This window comes from Thamnophis elegans, chromosome 7, assembly GCF_009769535.1.
Source record: "Thamnophis elegans isolate rThaEle1 chromosome 7, rThaEle1.pri, whole genome shotgun sequence".
In the NCBI taxonomy this organism is placed as follows: Eukaryota; Metazoa; Chordata; class Lepidosauria; order Squamata; family Colubridae; genus Thamnophis; species Thamnophis elegans.
In genome coordinates, this window is record NC_045547.1 from 14,794,877 (window position 1) to 14,820,713 (window position 25,837).

At 42.0% G+C, this 25,837-nt stretch overlaps 1 protein-coding gene across 1 annotated transcript in view; it reads left to right on the plus strand.

Annotated features, from left to right (window-relative positions):
• Positions 1-15,466: 15,466 nt before the first annotated feature.
• The window catches only part of ADA2 (adenosine deaminase 2), a 30,770-nt gene continuing 20,399 nt past the window's right edge, over positions 15,467-25,837 (plus strand). The window contains exons 1-2 of the mRNA XM_032221104.1: positions 15,467-15,776; positions 20,314-20,533. Of these exons, the coding sequence (XP_032076995.1) occupies positions 15,467-15,776; positions 20,314-20,533 (530 nt within the window). The remainder of the gene's footprint in view (positions 15,777-20,313; positions 20,534-25,837) is intronic.

Consider the following 25,837-nt stretch of genomic DNA (forward strand, 5'->3'; position numbering starts at 1 on the left):
TAGTTTTTCTTTTCCTGGGCCTAAATGCTACAACAAGGATGGATTTTAGGGCTCTTCTCTTATACCTCCACCTACCCCACCTCTGCCCATCACCATAATCCCTGCAGGCCAATTTGTCTGAATGGTAAGGCACATGATTTGAAGGATGGGAGAAGGTGACAGCTTGGAAAGGATTTCTTCTTACCAATTCCCCAAGGGCAGGAAAGAAATGCCCATTCAGCCTCTTTTGAGGTGACTTCCTCAGTGTGGATTCACAGGCAGAATATTCTCAAATAATTATCTGGTATCCCCTTGTATCTGTTGTAATTCAAACAAAGGGAAGACTGAAAAATGCTGGATTTCTCTCTCTTTTTTTTCCTAGGTAAAGGATTAAAATGAGTAAAGACTGTAATGTTGAGCCCACTTACTTGAGAATAAGCTTCACAAACGTCCAATATAACAGCTATTGTTTATCAATAATGGGCCAAATAAGAATAAATAAAAGCCTGACCAAGCCCAATAGGAAAATCAGCTTGACTGCGTGGTCTTTAATGCAACATTTTTTTGATGTACAACTCTGGATGACCACAAATGGTAACACATACCAAAAAAAACCCTTCCTAAGTCTTTGCCACCATCTGGTGATTGTTCAGTTTGCAGTCCAGTTTTAACAAACCCTAGTTAGTAACAATACAGGTGGCTTTGTTTCTTCTTAGAAATGGGTCAGTCATTTCATCCTCTGAAACCAAGTCATCTTCTGTTTATTTGGGTTTGGCACCCATTAATAACAACTAGCTGTCAGAAGATATGATAAAAACCTCTTAATTTCACAACGCATGGTTAGATTTGACCATTTTAATTGGGAAACTGAGCATCTTAGATCAAGCCAAGTCCATAAAAACCACCAAAGAATTCCTAGAAGAAGCCTGGCAGTCAAGCACATAGAGATAAATAATACTTACGTACTACTCAAAAGAGACCCTCAAAAAGTCAAAAAGGAAACAGACTAAAATATCTTCCCACTCGCACCAACACCCATATGAGATTAATACTAGACCAACAATCCAGAAGTAAACAATGTTCCAATCAAGGAACTACCAATGTAAACAAACAGCAAATTTAGTAATCTAATCAATCTAATCCCATCAACCTGACTAGAAAAGTCACTAGTATATAAAACAAGAACAGACACTACTCCTTTCTAGCACTGATGATATTACCTACTTTGGTAATGAAACATCTGCAAGAAAACCATCAGGCTGAGAGAGCACCAAAAGACCTCACAGTTACTTCGGTTTGGAAATGACTTTGAAAATTTAATTCCTATTAGAGCAACTAAAAGCAATTGAATGTTTCACTGCTCTCAGCCCCTGGGAACAAGCCGTCTTGTCACATTCGGAGAGGCTGGTGCATCACATTAATTGCTCCCTTTGGAGACCAAAAGCCCACATCCATGCAAGGTCATCATTTGGCTGACTGACAGGGAAGTGTCAAGTTTATGTGGGCTAATCCCTTTTAGCCTTGTGCAGATGAGACGATGAATGTGCCATTTCAAAGATGTTACCGAGTGCAAAAGCCATTTGCTTCCATGAAACTCCTACTCAGAATTACTTGAAAGATCTGCCCGACACATAAAAATAAAAAATTCAGTTGGGGAAAAAGGGGCCCTAGGAAGAAAGGGCAGTCCTGTGCTGTGCGTTTCCATCATTAGCTTTATTTTTTCAAGCTTTCTTGGGAATTGTCAGGCAACGCCAATATACAAATAGTTCTCGACTTGCAACCACAATTGACCCCAACATTTCTGTTGCTAAGTGAGGCATTTGTTAAGCGAGTTTTGCACCATTTTACAACCTTGCTTGACACCGTTAAGTGAATTGTTGCCATTAGTAACACGGTTGTTAAGTGAATCTGGCTTCCCCATTGACGTTGCTGATAAAAGGTCATAAAAGATGATTGCATGACTCTGGACACTGCAACCGTCATAAATGTGAGTCAGTTGTCAAGCATCGGAATTTTGATCACATGACCATGGAGATGCTGCTAGGATCATAAGTGTGAAAAACTTTTTTCAGTGCCATAACTTTGAATGGTCACTAAATGAACTGTTGTAAATCGAGGATTACGTGTGTCTTCTCAGTTCCACCCAAAGTATAATTCCTGTTATTTTATCCCGTTCATATGGAAAACTAGTAAATGTTTGTAGTGTAAAATGCTATTTTACCCAGAGAACATGGATTTTTAGGTTGAACCTGCTCTCATTCTGCTTTATTAGCTTCTCTCAGAGATTATTTTCATGAACTGAAGTCTAATTATTTGCTGTAGGATTCCTGAACACATTGGGATCAAGGATAATTAATCTGCTGATCAGACTGGCAGTTTGTCCAGCTATTAAGCATTCAAAACTCTTTCTAGTGGTCTTACCTTCTCCATCACTAATACTCATTTGATGACACAACAGTGCAACCCCTCAGAACACAGAATATTATCATTTTTAACCCTTTAAAAACAGCAAATAGGAAGCTGTTCATATTAAATGTATTTTACACAAATAAACCAGAATAGAATGAGTATTGATTCTTTTGAACCTTGGTGTTGGAGCAGACCCCTGGGAATTCTTGGACTGCTAAGAAAACAAACCAATGGATCGTTGAATAAATCAACCCTGAGTTCTCACTCATGGCACAAATGACCAGCCAATCCTACTTCGGGTCCAAGTTCTCTGGGGAAAGTTCTAATTCTGGGAAAGGTAGAAGGAAAAGAGAAGAAGGAGACAACCATCAGCAAGGTAGATGGACTGAGTTACAGTGGCAATGGCTTCATCATTGGAAGATCTAAAGGACCAGGCTAGGAAGTGATGCTCGTGGAGAAAATCTTTATCTACTCTATATTAGTGATGGCGAACCGTTTTGGCACCGAGTGCCCAAACTGGAACATGTGTGCATGCATACATGCCAGAGTGCTGGAAACTCAATGCAGCCTAAAACTCAGGGGTGAAATTTAGCAGGTTCGGACAAGTTCCAGAGAACCGGTAGTGGAAATTTTGAGTAGTTCAGAGAACCGGCAAATATCACCTCTGGCTGGCCCCAGAGTGGGGAGGGAATGGAGATTTTGCAGTATCCTTTCCCTGCCACGCCCACAGAACCGGTAGTAAAAAAAATGAATTTCACCACTGCTAAAACTGTGTTGGCTTTTTTTGGCAGCTGCAGCACACTGCTGGCTCCTATTTAAGTCATTGTCCATTAGGACTTCAAGATCCCTCTCACAGTTACTACTATTGTGCCAGGTACCACCTATACCAGGGGTGGGTTCCTGCCAGTTCTAACCTCTTCTATAGAAGAGGTTCCACAAATCCACAGTGCCGTTTAGAACTGGTTCCAGCTCCCTCCACCCGCCCGTCTGCATGAAGAGCGAGAAGAGGAATTCTAGAAGTTGAAGTTCACAAGTCTTAAAGCTGTGAAGTTTAGATACCCCTGGGGTTTTTTTTTCTAAAGGGCTAGGGGTGCAAGAGTCTTGTAACTTGACAGCTTTAAGACTTGCACACTTCAATGCCAGAGTTCCTGAGCCATCATGACTGGAGGAGGAATTCTGGGAGTTGAAGTCCACAAGTCTTAAAGCTGTCAAGTTTGAACACCCCTGTTTTTTTTTCTAAAGGGTTAAGGGGTGCAAGGCTCTTCTAACTTGATAGATTTAAGACTTCAAATGCCAGAGTTTCTGACCCAACATTTTGGTTGCTAAGCAAGCAAAGTGAGTTAAGTGAGTTTCACCACATTTTACAAGTTGGCCACGTCCACCCAGTCACATGTCCGGCAAGCCACTCCCACCTGGTCACATGGCCTACAAGCCACTCCCACCCAATTACATGGCCAGCAAGCCACTCCCACAAAGCAGGCCACACCTACAGAAGAGGTTCTAAAAAATTTTGAAACCCACCACTGACCTATACCCATGATGGCGAATCTATGGCACGCGTGCTAGAGATGGCACGCAGAGCCCTCTCTATGGGCACCTGCGCACCAGCCAGCTGGTCTTCGTGCACATGAAGACCAACTAGCCAGCACATATGCATTCTCCGGAAACCAGATGTCAGCTTCTGCTTCGCTTGATTGCTATCGGCTGCCATAGAAACGGGGAGGATGGGGGCTATGGTATTTGGGAAAGGAATCTTATGGTACTGGAGGAGTTATATAGACAGGAGTTTTGTTCTCACCATCTTCTGCGCATGCTGATGGCCTGTGTTTGGACTTGGTCAAGGCCAACCGTCTCGCATACCAACTTGATGAGGCTTTTTGAAGATGCACCCCTACATGACACCTTAGGGAGTTGCAGATTGGACATTGGGGTGGGGTAATTGGGGGGAGAGTGCTGGGTAATTGTTTGATATATACATGTTCGCTCCTTTTGGGCTCAGATCTTGCTTTTCTTCTCTGCTATCTTTTTATAACCAGTAGAAGTATCTTAAATTCCACGAACAATGGAGTTGGGAGTTCTCTTTCTTGGCTATTGATGGAGGCACGCCTGACACCAGAAGAGCAGCTGCCGATGGCGCATGTGCCCACAGAGAGGACTCTGCATGCCACCTCTGGCACGGGTGCCATAAGTTCACCATCACGGATCTTTATGGTTGCTAACAGTCAAACAGCAATTGATGGCATATAATAATCAATAAAATAAACATGATAAAAAGAAAGCTCTACTGATCACTGTCTACAAATCTGGAAGCATAAATAAGGACGGGAGGAGCATGTCATTTATTTATTTAAAACATTTATACAGCCAATTATAACACCCAATTAAAAAATAAGATAAAAAGCACAATAAAAGTCATAAAACTAAACACATTAAAAAACACACACACAAGCTTGGCACGGAAACAAGCTTTAGGGCATTGGTGTGATTATATCATGGCTGTGTGATGCAATTGTGTTTTTGCCTCCCTGGGGTCTCTGTTTATGGAACACTATGTTAAAAGGAAAAGTTATCCAGTGCTTTAATACTTTTATAGTTGCCTTGAATAAGGTAACTTTACTTAAAACTACTTCCTCTTTTTATAGATGCTTGTGAAGAATCCAGTTGATTTATTTCATAGATTTAGTCTGTTTTTTAAAACACCGAAGGAATTATTTTATGTTAATTTTGGTAATTATTTTTTCCTATAATTTAATTTGGGAACTTTTCTATAGGCAGCCAATTATTGTCCAATGGATATATTTTTGAAGGCTACCAGCACAATTATCCAGCACAATGTATTCTTTGTATCTTTAAAACTAATTCAAAAGCTACTGATCCTAGGCTACACGTGGACTCCTGTTTGTTACAAATATTATATCCGTCCCCAATGTACTTTGATGTTCATCTCCATAACAACCTTGTGGTGTAGACTGGGAGTTCCAGTGACCAGGGAGAGGATTGTAAACCTGGTTCCCTCCAATTACAGGCAGGCATTGATCTAACCATCTTTGGCTTTGAAGCTAAAAGCATGCATGTTGCATCATTTTATCTCTGCTGCATTTAACTCTTTAATTGTGGTTTCAAGATCTATTCACCATATTTAGTGAGATGCTGTAATTTATATAAATTTCCAATTTTCATTAAAGTCATGATGGCCCTTTCAGATAAAAAAATTTGCAATTTGCAATTTGCAATTTGCAATTTTAATAGATTTGTATGCCGCCCAATCCCAGAGGATTCCGGGCGGCTTACATAAAAAACAGTTTAAAAGAGAAGATATTAAAAATATTAAAATATAAGACAGAACGAATTAAAAAAGGATAACAACATACACTCGATCTTGGTGGGGCTGAAGGTCAATCACCCGGAGAAGGCCCACCCTGTGCGATCTTATTGGGCGCTGGGAGGTATGTTGCAGGAGGCGGTCACGGAGATATCCAGGTCCTAGGCCATGTAGGGCTTTAAAGGTAATAACCAGCATCTTGAAGTGTGTTCGGAGACCAATAGGGAGCCAGCGCAGCTCACGGAGGATAGGTGTAACATGGGTGTATCTAGGTACACCCAGTATCGCAAACTAAGCCTGGAATTCCCCTATTCAATGGTGTAGGAAGTTAGCACCCGCCCCTCTTGTAGAAAAATGAAATATCCTGGGAAATATTGAAAAGACAGAATATTATATTTCTCTAGATCAGAAATGGAGAAACATGTTTTTAGGCAGGAGACTCACTCTTAATAGCCCCCACCTTTCTCAATAGGCCATTAGGCGCCCTGAGCTAGTTTACTCTACATAACAAAGATAGGATTAGCCTTCTACAGAAACTCACCACATGGCATCTGGGAACTCAACTAAACCTGGACTCAAAACACAGCCTAGAGAGGTGCCCCTGCATGGTCCCATGGGAGTCTGACAACCAATCAGAATACATTTCTTACACAGGAACAGGAAACAGAGATGTGGGGCCAAACAGAGAGTATAAATCCAGGAACTTTCAGCATCTCGCTCTCTTTTCTTCTTTACTCAACATCTGGAAGCATGTGACCCCCCTCCCCTTTTCTATTCAGGAACTCAAGCCATGTGAACCCGCCTACCATTAAACCATCTTTCCAAGCAGCCTCCATGTTTCCAGTGTCTTTTCCCCCACTTGGAACTGAACCCAGAAGGACATTTCTTCCAACAATAGCTAGTCAGAATTTCAAAGTTTCTCCCATTTCATCCATCTTTGGTTCTGAACTTTTGAATTGGAGGTCAAAGGCATGAAATACCACCAGATCCAAAGTGAGTTATTGTTTGCAAACCAGGGCTGTGTTTGCTAACAAGGAGTTGGCTAATTTGAAGCTGAATAAATTATCATGTTGTAGCCCATGTGCATAGTTCAATGTCTCATGTGAACATTTACTCCGGATTCAGTCAATAACCCTCTGTGGATAACCAGGTTAATACCCTGCCAATAGAAAGACCCTGCACCATCACCTTGAACAGAAACGAATTGCTTACTCCTGGACCAGATTCTCACAGATTCTTGCAGTTAGAAATAAGGAAACTGCAGCAGGAGAAAAAGAGCAGTGGGGAGCACATTTGGAGAAATGCAGCTGATCTGTAGAGGAGACGGGTTTGGAAGTGGGAGCAGGTGGAAGTTGTTTACAGTAGCTGCTCTGCTGTTAAGGGTGGCCCAACAGACTGAAAAAAGCAGCTGGCCGCAGGAGGAAGGAGATCCAGAAGCTTTCTCAGGCAGTACCTTTCAGGCTTGTAACCATAGTACAGCCAGGCAAACAGAGAACGCAGTCTTCACTTGGGGAATAATCCTCAAAAAACCCAGGGTGTGTTTGTGTGTGGGGGGGGGAGCCTTTTGCCTCTGGTAGGGCTCATCAAATATCTGAGGTGTCTTTTGCAAGAATAAATATATTCTTGCTTTGCTGGAGGAGGTAAAGATCCAACACTTGACATTCACACACGCTTTGGTAATTGTAATCCTGTTTAGATTGGTAGGGTGGTTGTGTGTGTGTCTGTGCTTTGAGATGTTATGTTGAGTCAGCTGTTCAGCCTATTTATAATTTGGGGGATTGTAAGAGATTAAGCTCAATAGGCAGTTAATTTATAACCTTGCGTGATGAACACGGTGTGCCCATATTCTATGTGTGGTCCAAATGCACAGGCATGCCCCATGATAGTTGTTTGCAGGAGGAACACAAGACCCTGCTTGTGCAAACAGGCAGATCACATCATTTTTTGGTTAGCAATGATCTTTGAGATTCTCTAAATCAAATTTTGTTTTCTGTTCATTCAAGTACCTTGGTCAAATGAGTTGGTCATGCTTAAAAATGCACCCCTTGGTTTAGATTTGGGAGAATGGTGCCACTTCTATCATTCCAAGCTAATCAACTTTTCACTTTGACTAGCTGATGTTGCAATGAGTACAGGTACGGTAATCCTTTTTCAGTGATTACTCGTTCAGCAACCATTCAAAATTACAACAGTGCTGAACTATGCAACTTCCTTGCTGTGGCCATCGCAGTGTTCCTGCAGTCACATGATTGGGATTCAAGAACTTGGATACTGGTTCACAATTATGACGGTTGCCTCGACTCCCATGGCTCCTGACAAGCAGTTAGTGGGAGACCCAGCAGAAGGTTGCAAGTGGCAATCAAGTGACCAGGGAAGGGGTGACCAAATGAGCTTTGCCTAACAACTACAACTGGAACTGTTGCAACTGCTGTCACAAGTCACTGTAGTTGTGTGATGTTGCACTTTAACTATATGCATCTACTATAATTGATCTCTTTGATACTAGATTGCCACAGAAAAGCAAAGTACTAAAACATGGAATTTGCTCAATTGACTTAAGCTTAAGATCAAATTTGAAGATCAAGTGCTAGTGTGATCCTTAACTTACTCACCTAATTTCAATGGAAGACATTTATTCTTCTCCATATTCCTCATTGTGTGATAGGCAAAAGAGTGTATTGCAAAATACAATGGAGTTGGGCTACTAATAAATTCAAATAAATAAAATAAAGATTCCCTAAAACAGCAATTGCAGCTCTACAGATGAATTCAAGTTCCAGCTCTCTGAGTGACCAGCCAAAGAGCATGCAGTAAATTCTCATTCACGGCAGGTAATATGTTCCATAAAGTTTCTGTAAATACTAAATCAGCAAATACTGAATCTTTGCCCCTAGAGAGAATTCGGGGTTAGGTTCCTTTGTGGTCATAGCATTTTTATCAATTCATCAATCAAGCAATCAGTTACCTTGTTTTCTGTGTGGAGTCCAGTCAACTGTCTTTCTATGCAATGAGATTGCTATAATAAAAGTAGTTTCCTGCAACCACTGCCCCCATTTTCTAAATGTAAATAATTGAATAACAAATGATTTTTTTCAGTACATGCATATAATTGTTTAGAATGTCCCTAACTTCCAGAGTTTAAATATCACTCAACTCAAAAAGAAAAAGGACGCAGTGGCTAAGATGCTGAGATCAGACAGGTCGGCAGTTGGATCGTTCAAATCCCTAGCGCCTTGTAACGGAGTGAGCTCCCGTTACTTGTACCAGCTTCTGCCAACCTAGCAATTCAAAAGCATGTAAAATGCAAGTAGAAAAATAGGGACCACCTTTGGTGGGAAGGTAACAGCATTGTGTGTGCCTTCAGTGTTTCGTCATGCCAGCCACATGACCACGGAGACGTCTTCGGACAGTGCTGGCTCTTCAGCTACGAAACAGAGATGAGCACCCCCCCTTGAGTCCCCTCGCACATATGTGTGAGGGGAACCTTTACCTTTACCTTTACCTTAGCCTTGCATATTGTGTGAACCAAGCCTGTGTAGTCACTTTGTAGTATAACGTATTAACTTGGAAAGTTGGCTAAGCTGAGCAAGATATGGTTAACTATGATGTATTGTGTTACTATTGATACTGGTGATACTGGGAAAAACTTGTTTTTTCTTCCACTTTGTGTCCCCAATCCCATCTACCCTCTCTTATTCCCATGTCTACTTTTAATTTGAAAAGTGTTGGCCACATCCTGCTTATCAGACTTTTATAGCCGGCTAACATGTTATATATAAAGCAGGATTGCTATGTAAATTTGACAAATTTATTCAAAAGGCTTATTGTTCCCAATATTGTGTCAATTGCAGATACTTTGGTTTGTTTTTCTTTTTAGGCAAATAGAACATTCACCTATGTCCAAATTAATGAGTCGCAACAAAAGGCAAGAGATTTTTAACAGCACTCAAGAATATGTTGTGAAATACAAATAGAAAGCTGTTTCCTTGTTCACCATGCATAATCCTACCCAGCAGTATAGTTAATGAAAGGCCAAGGGCAGATTGCTGTAACCTTTTAAAGAGATACAAGGTGGATTAGCAAACTTTTGTTTATTTAAATAGATAATGTTGGTTTGCTTTAGAACTTATTCTAAAAAGATAGGTCTCCCAGAAGATTTGAGATATGATTCTAATTTAAATTACCATTTTTTCACTTCCTAAATGGCACTTTTACATTTTTGGTTTCTGCTTTGGGGTTTGTATGTGTTTGTTTAATTTTCTTTGTGTGTTTACTGTAGGGATTCATATTTTCATACTTCGCTTATGGCCTTGAACTGGTGATCAGAGAAGCAGATTTAACCCAAAGGTATCTGGTAAGTAGTATTAATTCATGAAGTTAGCACGATCATCCTATGGTTACGACCATAAGACTGGTATAAAGGGATAAATATAAGATGGGGATAAGAAATTGTACTTGATTTGCCATTCAGTTTCAAAAAGGCAAATAATAAAGTTGTCTGTTTATCAGATAAACGGGCAATTGGACCATGTGAAGTTATTTCACTGGGAACAGCATTTAATGACTACCTAAAGACTTTGATTAGTATTTGCCTTTTTTTTTCTTGATCTGCAGTCTAACATCTCCTGGTCTGAAAAATGTTTTACTGTCCTGGTGAAAGGACTGGAGAAATTGCTAAAAAAAAAATCAAGGGAAATGATCTGGTGAGTGGAATTAGTTCCCATCGGAAAGCTTGTTTAAACTACAAAGTGAGATTATAATCATGTCTTCAGGCCAAGACAACCATGGTTTGTTGTAAAGTTCCAAGTTTATCAGGAAAAGGAAAAGAATAATTATTCCATTAGTACAGGATTCCAAATTGATGATATCATGGTATGTTACAACCCCCATAATTCCCAGACAACAGGGGCATTTTGGCTGTGGGTGATTGGAGTTGCATTCCTACACATCTCAGAGGCACTGGTTAGGAAACATTACTCCGGTGACGTGTTTCTCAACTTTGGCAACTTGAAGATGTGTGAACTTCAGCTCCAAAAATTCTTCAGCCAGATTTGTGGACTTTAACTTCCAGAATTCACCAGCCAGCCAGGGGAATTCGGGGAGTTGACATCCACATATATTTTCCTAAAGTTCCCAAGGTTGAGAAACCATGCTTTAGTGTGCACAGGTAGTCCTTGATATACAACAATTCATTTAGTGACTGTTCAAAGTTACAATGGCAACTGTGATGGTTTTTCACAGTTACGACCTTTGCAGCATCCCCATGATCATGTGATCAAATCTCATATACTTGGCAACTGGTCCATACATATGACTGTTGCTGGGTCCCAAGATCATGTGACCACATTTCGAGACCTTCTGACAAGCATAGTCCATGCGGGAAGACAGATTCACTTAACAACCAGGTTACTAACTTGTCAACTGCAGTGGTTAGGAAGGTCATGAAATGGGGCAAAACTCACTTAACAAATGTCTCACTTAAGAACCAATGTTGGGCTCAATGGTGGTCGTAAGTCGAGGACTACCTGTAGATGCTCTGTTTATAGATTAAGTGAGGTATGTTGGCACTTAATCTGTATCCGTATTCTTTCACCCCAAGTGCTCATAAATTACTACTGTGAAGAGAAAAAGATTTATCCTGTTTCTCCTTCCGTGAGTATCCTTTTCCTTTCATGTGCTACTGGTGGGCAGTGGTGGGCAGGTAGGATATAAGTCCCACAATGCAGAGAACAGCAGAGAATGGGGATTGCAAAATGATTGTTGGCTTTGATTGAAATGCAAAGTGGTTGGGTTGGGGGGGGGGAACTGTTCACTCTGCTTTCTCCAATCCTGGCTGCTTTAGGGTAAACCCCTCATCTGAAAGAGGCCTTTGTGCTCAACCCCCTGGCCCTCTTGTGTTGCATGCCAGCAGGTAGCAATTGTTAAGATCAACAGAACAGGGTCAGAGTGGAAGGAGGCAAAAATGATTTCAGTTGTCCTACAGAACAAGAATCTTCAGAGGTCTTGTCTATGGCAACTGGGCAGAAAACTAGGGCTGGCTTTCCCAGCTTCAAAGGGGAAGCTTTTCTGCTCATTGTTAGCTCCTTTTGGAGAAGTTAAGATGCCTGTATCAGTAGAGGAGGAGGAGGAGGAGGAGGAGGAGGAGGAGGAGGAGGAGGAGGAGGAGGAGGAGGAGGAGGAGGAGGAATGCAGAATAAAAAAAGGAAATAGGCTTATCTAGTCCTATTTGCTATCCTTCCTGCCATGGCTTTGATCTCCTTGAGTTTCATGGCATCCTTCTGGTCTATTTGGATTCCTCGGTTATGTCTCCTCCTGGGTTGGATCACTTTTTAACAACTTCCACCCATTTCATCTTGTCCTGCCCTCTGGTGCTTTGGAAAATAAGTCAGCCCTACTCTCCTCTGTCTGTACTGGAAGACAGGTATTGTGTCCACCCTAATCCTTCTCTTCAATAGGCTAGACATACCTAGCTCCCTCAAATGCCCATTACACAATTATACATTATACAATACAGACATTGAGATCTTGTAAAAGGTTCAGATAAGAGCAACTAAGATGATCAAAGGCCTGGAGACTAAAACATATGAAGAATGGCTGCAGGAACTGGGTTCGGCTAGTCTAAAGAAAAGAATGAGGGGTGACATGATAACAATATTCCAGCATTTGAGGGGCTGCCACAAAGAAGAGGGCATTAAATTATTTTACAAAGCACCAGAAGGCAAGATAAGAAACAATGGTTGGGAACTAACCAAAGAGAGAAGCAACCTGGAATGAAGGAGAAACGTCCTAACAGTGAGGACAATTGGAATAGCTTGCCTTCAGAAATCATGGTCACTCCATCATTGGAGGTTTTTAAGAAGAAACTAGACAGCCACTTATCTGAAATTGTATAGGTTCTTCTGCTTGAGCAGGGGGCTGGACTAGAAGACCTCCAATGTCTTGTTCTGTTCTGTTCTGTTCTGTTCTGTTCTGTTCTACTCTACTCTACTCTACTCTACTCTACTCTACTCTCTTCCCTTCCCATTCCCATTCCCATTCTATTCCACAGCCTTGATCATCATCTCTGCACACTTTCAAGGGTCTCGGCATCCTGGTGACCAGAGCTGTACGCAGTATTTCAGGTGTGGATTCACTAGTGCAGTATAAAGTAGCATTATCACTTCTCGTGATCTTGATGCTATCCCTTTACTGATGTAACCTAGAAATGCATGGGCTTTTTTTGGCAGCTGTAGCACATTGCTGGCTCATGCTTAAGTAGTGATCCAGTAGGACACGTACTGTAGCTCTCTCTCACACAATTAACTACTACTACTGTTGAGTCGGGTACTGACTATTCTGTACTGTACGTTTGTTTCTTCCAGCCTAAGTGCAGGATCTTCCTTTCCTCACCACTGAACTACATCTTGTTAGATAGGGCCTAATGCTCAAGTCTTATCAAGATCCTTTTGAATCTTGAGTCTACCTTCCAAAATTGTAGTCCTCCCCCACCCCAACTTGGTGTCATCTGCAAATTTGTTGAGTTCCATTAGAAATATCTTTTTTCTTCTACTACTTTTTTTGTGATTGAGATGATTGGGCAATAATTGTATAGGCATCACAGCTTCCTGTTGTCTGATGCCTATGTTCGCTCTGCTAATGTAAGAAATGTGATTGTCCTCTACTCTACTCAACTTACTATTTCGCCCGTTAAGGGCTTACATCAGCCTTTCCTACGTTCTTAAAAATAATAAATCAATAAGGTAAAGGTTCCCCTTGCACATATGTGCTAGTTGTTCCCAACTCTAGGGGGTGGTGCTCATCTCCATTTCAAAGCCCAAGAGCCAGCGCTGTCCAAAGAAATCTCCCTGGTCATGTGGCCAGCATGACTAAATGACAAAGGTGCACGGAGCACTATTACCTTTCCACTAAAGGTGGTTCCTCTTTTTCTACTTGCATTTTTACCTGCTTTCGAATTGCTAGGTTGGCAGAAGCTGGGACAAGTCACGGGAGCTCACTCCATTATGTGACGCTAGGGATTTGAACTGCTGAACTGCCGACCTTTCTGATCGACAAGTTCAGCTGAGTCACTGCGTCCGTAGTAATATGCATCTGAATATAGGTAGTCCTTAACTTGCAACATTAATTTAGTGACCATTTGAAGTTACAACAGCACTGAAAAAAGCGATTTATGTCCATTTTTCATGCTTACAACCAATACAGCATCCCCCTGGTCACGTGATTTACATTCGGATGCTTGACAACTGCTTCATGTGACAGTTGTGATGTCCCGGGTCATGTGGTCACCTTTTGCGACCTTCTGACAAGCAAAGTCAATGGGGAAGCCAGATTCACTTAACAACCGTGTTACTAACTTAACAACTGCAATGATTCACTTAACAAAACGTGGCAAAAAAAGTTGTAAAATGGGACAAAATTCACTTCACAAATTTCTGACTTAGCAACAGAAAATTTGGGCTCTGTTGTGGTTGTAAGTCGAGGACTATCTGTAAGCAGCCTATTCAACACAGTCCATTCAAAAAGCTAATTTTTACTTCCACTATCCTTTATAAAACTGAACTGCTAGATGTCCATTGCATCAAGACGCCTTGTTCTGAATTGGGTCCAAGGCCCTAAAGCACTAATGCTAACGTAGCTGAGAGGCAGAGAGGTGGTGATCAATAAATTCTTATGTAGTCCAGTTCCGTGCATGCATACTTCTCATCGTGAATAATACTAATTTTTGCTTAGGTGAGCATGACAATTGTACTTTTCTGTAATTCATTACCATTTTCATGGCTTCCTCCTTTATTTAAAGAGGGATGAGGAAATCTATGGTCTGACTGGAACAACAAAGGCATTGCAAACTCTAGTAGATCTACTTCATCCTATGTTGGAGGATTAGTTTCCACACACAGCCAGGCTACCTATATGTTATTGAGAAACACTGGCTTTTTGCTTGTGAAAGAGCTTTTGCCAAGCCCAAGGAAGGAAAAATCATCAGTAAGTAAACTCTCTCTGTGTGTGTGTGTGTGTGTGTGTGTGTGTGTGTGAGAGAGATGGGTTGCTACCGGTTCGCACTGGTTCAGGCACACTGGTAGTGGTATTTAGGCCTAGATCGCAGAACCGGCAGCGACCCAGGTTTGCTATGCACCCGAACTGGTTTCCCCAGTCGCCGGGGAATATTTTTTAGCAATTTTTTAGCAATTTACAATCGAATGCACATGTGTGAGTAGTGCACGTGCAAAACGCACATGAAGCGAACCGGCAGCAGCAACCCACCCCTGGGGTGTCCCCCAAGTGAGCTTTTAAGGACCCTTTGTTAGAAAGGGGTAAACTCAGTGGTGAAATTCATTTTTTTTACTACCAGTTCTGTGCGCATGGTTTGGTGGCTGCAGCAGGGGAAGGATACTGCAAAATCCCACTCCCTCCCACTCTGGGGCCAGCCAGAGGTGGCATTTGCCGGTTCTCCGAACTACTCAAAATTTCCTCTATCGGTTCTCCAGAACCTGTCAGAACCTTCTGAATTTCACCCCTGGTCAAACTATTATTGTGCAAATTATTATTGTGGGCTGGAAAATCTCTTGGAGAACTTCTCAAACCCTTAAATTAAGATTTGAATCTCTAAAACATAAGTTCCTTCGGTGTCAAGCCGAGAACCTGTTTTTGAAAACAGGTCTCTCGGACTTTTCCAGTTGTTTCCTATACTTAAGAAAATTTAGATTTTTAAAAAAATTGTTTGCATTTGTGTCCATGTTTTTTAGGTGTGCCCCCGTAGCAATGAAAGTGGTTGTGCAGAGTTTCGGAGGTTGGCTGATCCTTTTTTTCAGTTGTGTTTCCTTTTGTGTAACCCTCCAATTGCCTGATCGGGAGATGCTACTTGAGATGGAGAAAATCCGGCGTACAGGTGGAAACCTTACCCTACGACCAGAGGAAGAGGAATTCAACAGCAAGCTCATGAAACTGAAAGAAGCAGAAATGGCGACAGCTATGGAAACTGGGTTATTTCCACCGGCTATGCATTTCTTCAAGGCCAAAGAATTAATTGAAAAAAGTGCTGTGTTCGACATCTTGAAAAAAATGCCCAAAGGTAAAACATTCCTGATTTCTTCAGCATCTCCATGAATCTCATACTAAGTAGGCAGATAATTTTGTTGGTTATATTGTTGAGCGTGGACTAAAATAAACTCTACGAAGTAAAGGAATGGCGACTATTATAAATGATCTGCTTCTTTCCAACTTTAAAGCTTTTGTTTTTTAGAAGAAGTCTTAAAATTAGTTGCAGACAGGTTTTTTATTTACAATTATAGGTAAAATTATTTTCCCAGCTTGTTTGAGTATTCCAGTTAAGGTACAAACCACGGACTCAAATGCTGAATGTTTTCTTTCAATATTTACATGTTGTTAATTTATTATGCAAAACAAAAAATGGAGAACTAATCTACTTCTCTGTGCCTAACCTCCAGCCCAATGTAGTGATCTACTATTACAGCATCTCAATAGATACTATCCATCCCCTTTTGTCAATTCCCAAAGCATTCAATTCCATTAAAAAATTTTACCCTGAAAAAAATATCCTGGCTTGAGTTACCAGAACTTGTGATGGTAGTTTTAAAAAAAGTGGTTTTCTTGCATTCTTGTCTCAGATTTGGAACATGATTGCCTTTGTATACATTTTATCCAAGCCTTTCATAAAATCTGTTTTCAGTAAACTTGTAGTGAGATCACAACATATAAAGAAACAAATCAAGAAAATAAAGTCTTAAGAGACAATAGCAATAGCAATAGCACTTAGACTTATATAATGATTCGCAGTGCTTTTACAGCCCTCTCTAAGCAGTTTAAATATTGCCCCCAACCAGTGAAGTGCGGTGAGGTTTAAGGCTGGTGAGGCACTGACATCACAATCTTTTTATTAAAATGCCTTTGTAATACAGGGGGTTTTAATAAAAGGATCCGCACCGTTTCTTCCCATCCTTGCGCGTTTCGAAGGAGTGGCGGGCAAGAGCATATCGCCAAGGACTATATGCGGTGACCACCAGTGGCCAACAACAACAACAACAAAAAAGATTTGGGGAGGGGAGCAAGAAGACGAGGAGTTTCTTGTTGTGTTTTCCACAAGGGACGATAGTCCCTCTGAGTGTGGGAGGAGAGAGAGAGATGATGATAATGATGACATTTAAGTATCAAAGGCCTTTTGAGTTTGACAATATAATACGTTATCCAAAATTATAAATAATCTCATTTTCAGATGCATTTTTTGCCATCTCTGTTATTTTCTTTTTAAAAAATCAGGCTTGCTTCCAATTTATGCCTTCTGGCAAACTATAGTTTTCTTGGCAAGAGATCTAGCTTGCCATTGCTTTTGTCATAAGTCTGAGAAAGTTTCTTTCTTTCTTTCTTTTCCTCTCTCTTCCTTTCTTTCCCCCTGAGTTGTTTCCCTCTCTTTTCTCTCTCTCTCATTCTCTCCCTTCAGCTCTCTTTCATTTCTCTCTCCCTCTCCCCCTTCTCTCTCTAATTTGTTTCCCTCTCTTTCATTTCTCTCTCTCTCTCTCTCTTTCTCTCCCCCCTTTTCTTTTCATCTCATGCAAGCAAAATACTTTTCTGGGCCGGGATCACGGTGGCGGGGACAGCGACTCCTTCCACTGCCGCCACTAGGAAGTGAATACCTGGCTGCGCTGCGGAGAAGAGTCACACTGTGCAGGAGACTCCTTAGCACTAGACTCAGGTCAGCGCGAGCCGCGGTGCCATTCCTCTCCTTCCTGAGCCAACATGAAGGGGACCGCGGCTCGCGCTGACCTGAGTCTAGCACTAAGGAGTCTCCTGCACAGAGTGACTCTTCTCCGCAGCGGAGCCAGGTATTCACTTCTCAGTGGCGGCAGCGGAAGAAGTTGCTGTCCCCGCCACTGTGATCCCGGGGTATTTTGCTTGCACGCGCAAGAAAGAGATGAAGGAGAAAAGGGGAGAAAGAGAGATAGATAGAGAGAAATGAAAGAGAGCTGGAAGGAGAGAATGAGAAAGAGAGAAAAGAGAGGGAAACAAATGAGTACTAAAAGCTGTCCCCGTTCTCCCTTCCTCTCCACAACCTTCCCCCGAAAGCTTTTTCCCAAATAATACCAGCAGCCATTTCATCTCCACCAAAGTAGATACATACACACATGCATGCGCGACACACACACACACACACACACACACACACACACAGGAATGCACACCAAACAAAAAAATAAAACAAAATAAAATAAAAAGTGGCAGAAATGGAGAAAGAAGTGAGACCTCCAGAAAATAAAAGAAGCAGGAAGCTGGCTCATCCAGTAAAAAGGGAAATCAATGAAGAGATGAAGGTACATCTCTGCGCTTCCCCTTTATTGTCACTGTATCGCAAGCAAGAAGGGAAGAAAAAGGAAAGAAGGGTAGCTGCGGTGCCACTGAGTCACAGGAAGAACGAGCGCCCTCTACTATGAGGCAGGAGAACTGCGTGCCTCACCTACCTCGGGACTTTTTAGGCTTTTAAGCCTCGTTTAACTCTGCTTGAGCGATCATAAAATGCCTAAAAAGTCAGACTAGATGAGGCATGCAGGTCTCCTGCCTCATAGTAGAGGGCGCTTTTTAAGAGGCATTTTTCCACAGTTAGGCAGTCATTCACGGTGAGGCAGCAGCTGCTAGCCTCACCTCAGCACTCGCCTTTTTCCTTTTACATTTTTTTCTTTTCATGACAAGAGCGGTGAGGCTGTGCCTCACCTGCCTCACCTGACTGCATGTCACTGCCCCCAACAATCTGGGTTCTCATTTTACCCACTTCGGGAGGATGGAAGGCTGAGTCAACCTTGAGCCGGGTGAGATTTGATCTGCCAAATTGCAGGCAGCCGACAGCAGGAGTCATCTGCAGTACTGCACTCTAACCACTGCGCCATCATAGCTCAACACCGTGAAAGCTGTTCCCACACCATCATTTGTTCACTGCCTACAGTTAGACATGCAAATATTGCTAATTTTAAATAAATACAATCTTTGTTTGCTAAAGATGAAATCTTTTGGACAATGGTGCAATCTAAACAGCCTTTGCACAGTGTTATTGGCTAGGGTTTGTGTTTGCTATTTTAATTTAGACTTATACAGGGCCAATTTGTACAGGACCAATTTGATAAGATAGACCATAACCTACTACTAGATAAAGTAGAAGAATGTGGGTTAGACAGCATCACCACCAGATGGATTCGTAACTGGCTGACCAACCGCACTCAACGTGTAGTCCTCAATGGAACTGCATCTTCATGGAGGGAGGTATGCAGTGGAGTACCCCAAGGCTCTGTTTTAGGCCCATTACTCTTAAACATCTTCATCAATGATTTGGATGAGGGAATAAATGGGGAACTCATCAAATTTGCAGATGACACCAAGCTGGCAGGAATAGCCAACACTCCAGAAGATAGGTTCAAGATACAGAAGGATCTTGACAAACTTGAACATTGGGCATTATCTAATAAAATGAAACTCAATGGTGAAAAGAGTAAGGTTCTACATTTAGGCAACAACAATGAAATGCACAGGTACAGTATAGGTGGTACCTCGCTCAGTAGTAATAATTGTGAAAGGGATCTTGGAGTCCTAGTGGACAACCATTTAAATATGAGCCAGCCATGTGCAGCAGCTGCCAAAAAAGCCAACACAGTTCTAGGCTTCATAAACAGAGGGATAGAATCAAGATCACGTGAAGTGTTAATACCACTTTATAATGCCTTGGTAAGGCCACACTTGGGATACTGCATTAAGTTTTGGTCACCACGATGTAGAAAAGATGTGAAGACTCTAGAAAGAGTGTAGAGAAGGGCAACAAAGATGATGAGGGGACTGGAGGCTAAAACATATAAAGAACGGGTACAGGAACTGGGTATGTCTAGTTAAATGAAAAGAAGGACTAGGGGAGACATGATAGCAGTGTTCCAATATCTCAGGGGCTGCCACAAAGAAGAGGGAGTCAAACTATCCTCCAAAGCACCTGAGGGCAGGACAAGAAGCAATGGGTAGAAACTAATGAAGGAGAGAAGCAACTTAGAACTAAGGAGAAATTTCCTGACAGTTAGAACAATTAACCAGTGGAATTTCTTGCCTCCAGAAGTTGTGAATACCCCAACACTGCAAGTCTTTAAGAAGATGTTGGATAGCCATCTGTCTGAAATGGTATAGGGTTTCCTGCCTAGGCAGGGGGTTGGACTAGAAGACCTCCAAGGTCCCTTCCAACTCTGCTATTGTATTGTATTGTATTGTCTTTAAACAGCATTCCTCTTCCTAGCTTTCTAGTGTTTGAGACAATTCATCTACCGTGTTTTACTGAAAATAAGACTCGAAATAAGCGCTCGGCCTTATTTTTAGGAAGGTCTTATTATTTTTGAGGTGCAGGAGGCGGCGAGCGTGGTCACCTCGTGGCTGCTGCTGTGTTGCAATATTTTCGAGGAGGGCTTATTTTCAGGGGAGGGCTTATTTTCAGGGAAACAGGGTAGTCACTTATAGGCTTCCTCACCCACACCGGTCAGATCACTATATTGCACTGGATACAGATAACTTCTTTGTCTTGACAAAGCAATCCAATCCATGGTCTTGTCCATTTGCTTCTTCCTTGCCAACAGGTGGTCTTTTACATATTCACGACTATGCTATGGTGAGCCCTGAGTGGCTGATATATAATATAAGTTACCTGCCTCACTGTTACGTCTCCTTCTGCAAAGAAACTGTTCAATTCAAGTTTTCAAAGCCTTCTCATCCCAAAAAAGTGTATTCTTGCTCCAAGTGGATTTTGCTGGAGACCTACCGCAAGAATCTGAAGGATGTATCTGCATTTGATAAGAGGTGGGTGAAAACATTTCTGATTGGTTACAAGCATATTTACACTATTATGTTGCTTCTTCATTCCCCAAGTTGCCTCTTCCAGATGTGCTGGGACTGCAAGTCCCTGAATGTGTAGCTAGTACACATCAATTTCAGAGGTGGGTTACTCCCAGTTTGGCCCGGATTGGCCGAACCAGTAGTGGCGGTGGCGGGAGGCTCCACCCACCCACCCAGACGCATGTGCAGAAGCGTTGTGTGAGCATGAGCAAACCATTAGCACCGGGATTTGCAACCCACCTCTGGTCAATTTGAAATACAACAGATTGAAGAAAGCTGGTTTGGAGCACTATCTGCATAATTTGAAAGATGGAATACTTGTTCTGCATGTTTATTCCATCAGGGCCTATTCTTTTAATCTAGAAACCATCATAGTGCTTCAGTGGAGCAAACATTATGTTGAATTTGTTTTAACCAAAGTACTTAACTTTTGCACAATGTGTTCCCTAATTAGTCAGGGTGCCTTACCTTATCCTTACTATGACCCTACAGTATAAAAAAATGTGAAGTTGGGTTGGCTGATAAGACCATATGTTAATCATCCATTGAAACTTCTTAGTGAATTAATGAGTGGAGACAGAGAATTCAACCAGCATCTCTTTGTAAATATGTATCTTGCAGCTCAAGCATGTATTTTACATGCAGAAGATTACAGGTTCAGACCTTGGTATGTATCTCCAGTATACCTATCTAAAACTCTTGGTAGTCATTGCCATTCAGGATCAATATTATTGGACTAGGAGAATTACTGTTCTGATCAGTGGTGGGTTATGGATTCCATTGCAAACCAGTATGTTGCAATGGGGCTGGGCATCCACCACGTGCACGCGTGCATGCGTACTTACCGCTCACAATGCTCAAGCTGCCTGGCAGAGCATTGCGCAGGGGCCGTACGCTACATGCATGAAAGCCCCAATACAGGTAAGGAGAGCTGGCGGATGGGTGGGCCCTCTGGAGCACCGTACCCATTGCCGGATTTTCCTATAGGCTAACTAGGCTTCAGCCTAGGGCCTCAAGATCAAGAGGTGCCTACATTCAAATTGTTAGCAAAATTAAAATTACACTATTCTAAAAACAGTGAACACTAAACCACTGAACTGAAAATAAGGAGAAATTCTACGCATATGATTAATAAACAAACATAAAAATGTATTGGTTAAGATCGTTCCAGCGCCGCGGCAGTTGGGAAGCCCGCTCACGTTCCCGGCACCGGCAGTTGGGCGAGAAGTGGGGCCGCTCCCAGTAGCCGCCCCGTCGATGCGGAGCCCACCAGCGGCCAGGCAGGTGAGGGCAAGGGGGCCGAGCCGGGCAGCTGAGCGCAGCAGGGGAGGCGGCTGGCCTTGCTGCCTTTGCCGCAGAGCAGAGCCACCCTCTGTCGGGAGGCCAGCTATATATATTGATATATATTGATATATCACAGTAATGATGTATTTTATTGTCTCTCATGTAATTTAGAAACTTAAAAATGGGAGGTGAAAGGACCTCATAAGTGGAATAGCCTAGGGCCTCTTTTCATCTAAATCCGGCCCTGACCGTACCGGAACGGTAGCTGGTACTCCCAGCAGGCACCGGTGCGTCCATACCGGGTTGTACCGGTCGTATCGCACCACTGGTTCTGACTCACTATAATGGTTTAGATGTATTAGTTCTTTATTTTTTCAATATAAGGAGTATTGTTCATAAAAGAGCTTCATTCAGGGCATGGAAGTAGATCTGTTTCAAAATTCAACCAGCATTCAGGCTATACCAAAAGAGGAATCAAGGTCAAGGCTGCTGGGACAGATATGTTGTTTTAATTGCAGATACTAGGAAACCTAATAATGAAGAAGCAACCAAGCCCTTCATAATGTCTTATGTTTATTTATTATGTGAAAGTGGATTTTTGGCTGTCTGTTTCTCAGCCTTGGATGTGGAGGGCATCTGCACCACATTTTGAAGACTGTCCTACCATGCCAGCTTCAACCCTCACTCTAAGCCCTACCTGGTTATTGAATATTCTGGATTCTGCATTGCTGTAGTCAGATTTCATTCCCAGTTCCGTGGCCAGACTGCATCATCTTATTTTAAGAATGATTGATAAAAACTAAACGATCGAATGGAACTGTGTATGGTTTAAACATGGAGAAAGTTGATAATTTTATTTCTGGCTACGATGCAGATCAAAGCTAATTTTGTACCCATCCCATGTACAAACACAAAATGATACATTAAGTCACAGAATGGGAGATTTTACTTAGAAGCAATATGTACATTATATATGTAGTAAGCATGGGTAGGCTCAGGAGTTATTGTTTGATGGGTTAAGGGGCAAAAATAGAAGTAGAAAGTGATTCAAGGGCCTGCTGCAAATGAAAGTCTTCCATGTTTTTGCCTATTGAATCTCAGTTACTTGATTTATATACAAGGTGGACAACACATGTCTTCCAGAAGACATGTGACCCTTGAGTTTTCTTATTGAACCTTCTATAATTTACAGAGATTGGACCATTGCATATGATGGCAAACTGCTAATTCGCAAATATACATTTTCCCTCTCTTCTCAAAAGGATTTAATTAATGTATTTAAGCCTTTAGTAAAGGTAAAGGTTCCCCTGCACATGCATGCTAGTCATTTCCGGCTCTAGGGGCGGTGCCCATCTCCGTTTCTAAGCCGAAGAGCCAGCGCTGTCCGAAGACATCTCCATGGTCATATGGCAGGCATGACTAAATGCCAAAGGCGCACGGAACACCGTTACTTCCCACTAAAGGTGGTTCCTATTTTTCTATTTGCATTTTTACATGCTTTCAAACTACTAGGTTGGCAGAAGCTGGGACAAGTAACGGGAGCTCACTCCATTACGCAATGCTAGGGATTTGAACTGCCGACCTTCTGATCGACAAACTCAGCATCTTAGCCACTGAGCAACCACGTCCCACCATTTAAGCCTTTAATTAAGCCTAATTAAAAATTAAACCTCAAAAAAGAGACAGACCACTGTTACATCATATATACAATATGCATTTTGCATGGAGGTTGGAACTGAGAAAATGTGTGTTACCCTGCCCCCCCTCCCCAGAATCTGCTGACTATGGCAAGTATTAGTTAAAATCAAGCAAGAATACCCAATTTATTCCGTCCTGTGAAAGTCAATTTACATTCATACATACATAACCATCATGCAGTTCCCTTGTTTGGATAAGCAATTTAATCCAAAATACAGGGAAGAAATAATAAATAGCAAGCAAAGGGAAAGAAAGGCATGAAATAAGGAAAAGGAAAAGTGGTACACTTAAATCCAATATATAGGAAAATGAATTCCCCCTCTCCATATTTTCTTATCTTTGTAACTCATCCCATCCTTGATTTCATGCTGTACCTCGAAACATTGCCTTTTATTTTCCAAGATTCTTTTGTTTTGAAGACCTCGCCAACTCTATCCAGCCATGATTCTGTTTCTCCTTCCTCTCGACCCATACATTCTTCCTTCATGTGTTTGTTTTGCAATTCAGTTCTCATTCATTCTTACCGTGTGGCCAAGCCATATCAACACACCCCTTTCACACGGATTTGTGTTCCGTCTACATTCATTCTTCACCCATTCATTCATGACCCTATCTCTGTTTTGTTTTATCCCACAGCCTTAAGTACCCCATTCCTGCTGCATTCAACTTTTAGGCTTTTCCTGGTATTCCCAGCTCTCATGCTCTGATACCCAGCCAGTTTTGCTTCTACTGACAAACAGGAATTCCTCATCTACTCACTTTCTGCTAGCATTTGACTCTCTTTAAATTTCTCCATCCATTTTCCTACACATAGTAAACATTCCGTGGAGGGATTACAAACCCATCGTGTCTGTTTGGTTCATTTTACCTCAGAGACACGTTCTCTTTTCTGAAGAGAACAAGAAGAACAAGGACATCTTGCTTCTGCAAGGACAAAATTTTGCTGAGATTAAAATGTGAATGGCAATACAGATAGTCCTCAACTTATGGCCACAGTTGACCCCAAAAGTTCACATTAAGTGAAACAGTTGTTAAGTGAATTTTGCCAATGCTATGACCTTTCTTGTAAAGAAAGTTGTTAAAGTGTATCACTGCAGTGGTGGAGTTAGTAACATGGGTTGTTAAGTGAATCTGGCTTTCCCTTGGTCAGAAGTTTGTAAGAGGAGATCACATGACCCCGGGACATTGCAACGGTCATAAATATGAGTCAGTTGCCTAGCATCTGAATTTTGATGAAGAGACCGTGGGGATGCTGCACCAGTTGCAAGTGTGAAAAATGGTCATAAGTTATTTTTGCCAGTGCTATTGTAACTTTGAACTGCAGGAAATTAGCACCACCCCTTTGCTAGAAGAATGAAATATCCTGGGAAATATTGAAAAGGCAGAATATTATATTTCCCTGGAACAGAAATGGAGAAACATGTTTTTAGGCAGGAAACAGACTCACTCTTAATAGCAATAGCAATAGCAGTTAGACTTATAAATCGCTTCATAGGGCTTTCAGCCCTCTCTAAGCGGTTTACAGAGTCACCATATTGCCCCCAACAACAATCTGGGTCCTCATTTTACCCGTCTCAGAAGGATGGAAGGTTTGAGTCAACCCTGAGCCGGTGAGATTTGAACAGCCGAACTGCAGAACTGCAGTCAGCTGAAGTAGCCTGCAGTGCTGCATTTAACCACTGCGCCACCTCGGCCCTACCTTTGTCAATGGGCCATTAAAATGCCTGAGCCAGTCTATCCTACGTAACGAAGATCTTCCCTCCTTCAGCTCCAGGGCGATGGGATTAAGGCATGATAGTATTAGCCCATTAACACATCTCACCACAGGACACCTAGGAAGAAGCAATACTCAACCAAACCTGGACTCAAAGCACAGCCTAAAGAGTTGCCCCTGCATGGCCCCATGGGAGTCTGACAACCAATCAGAATACATTTCTTACACAGGAACAGGAAACAGAGAGGTGGGGCCAAACAGAGAGTATAAAAAACTCAGGAACTCTCAGCAAGCCTTTTCTTTTTTGTTTTCTTTTTCACCCAACATCTTGAAGTCTGTGATCACCTTTTTCCCCAGGACCGCAAATCATGTGGTCCTGTCCACCATTAAAACCATCTTCCCAAGCAGCCTCCATGTTTCCAGTGTCTCTCCCCCCCCCCCCCCCCCGGCTTGGAACTGAACCCAGAAGGACATTTCTTCCCACAGAACAGTCACTAAATGAACTCACATATCAGTCTTTAAAATGCAATTCTACGCTATTTTAGTAGGATATAATATTACTTATTTTGAAT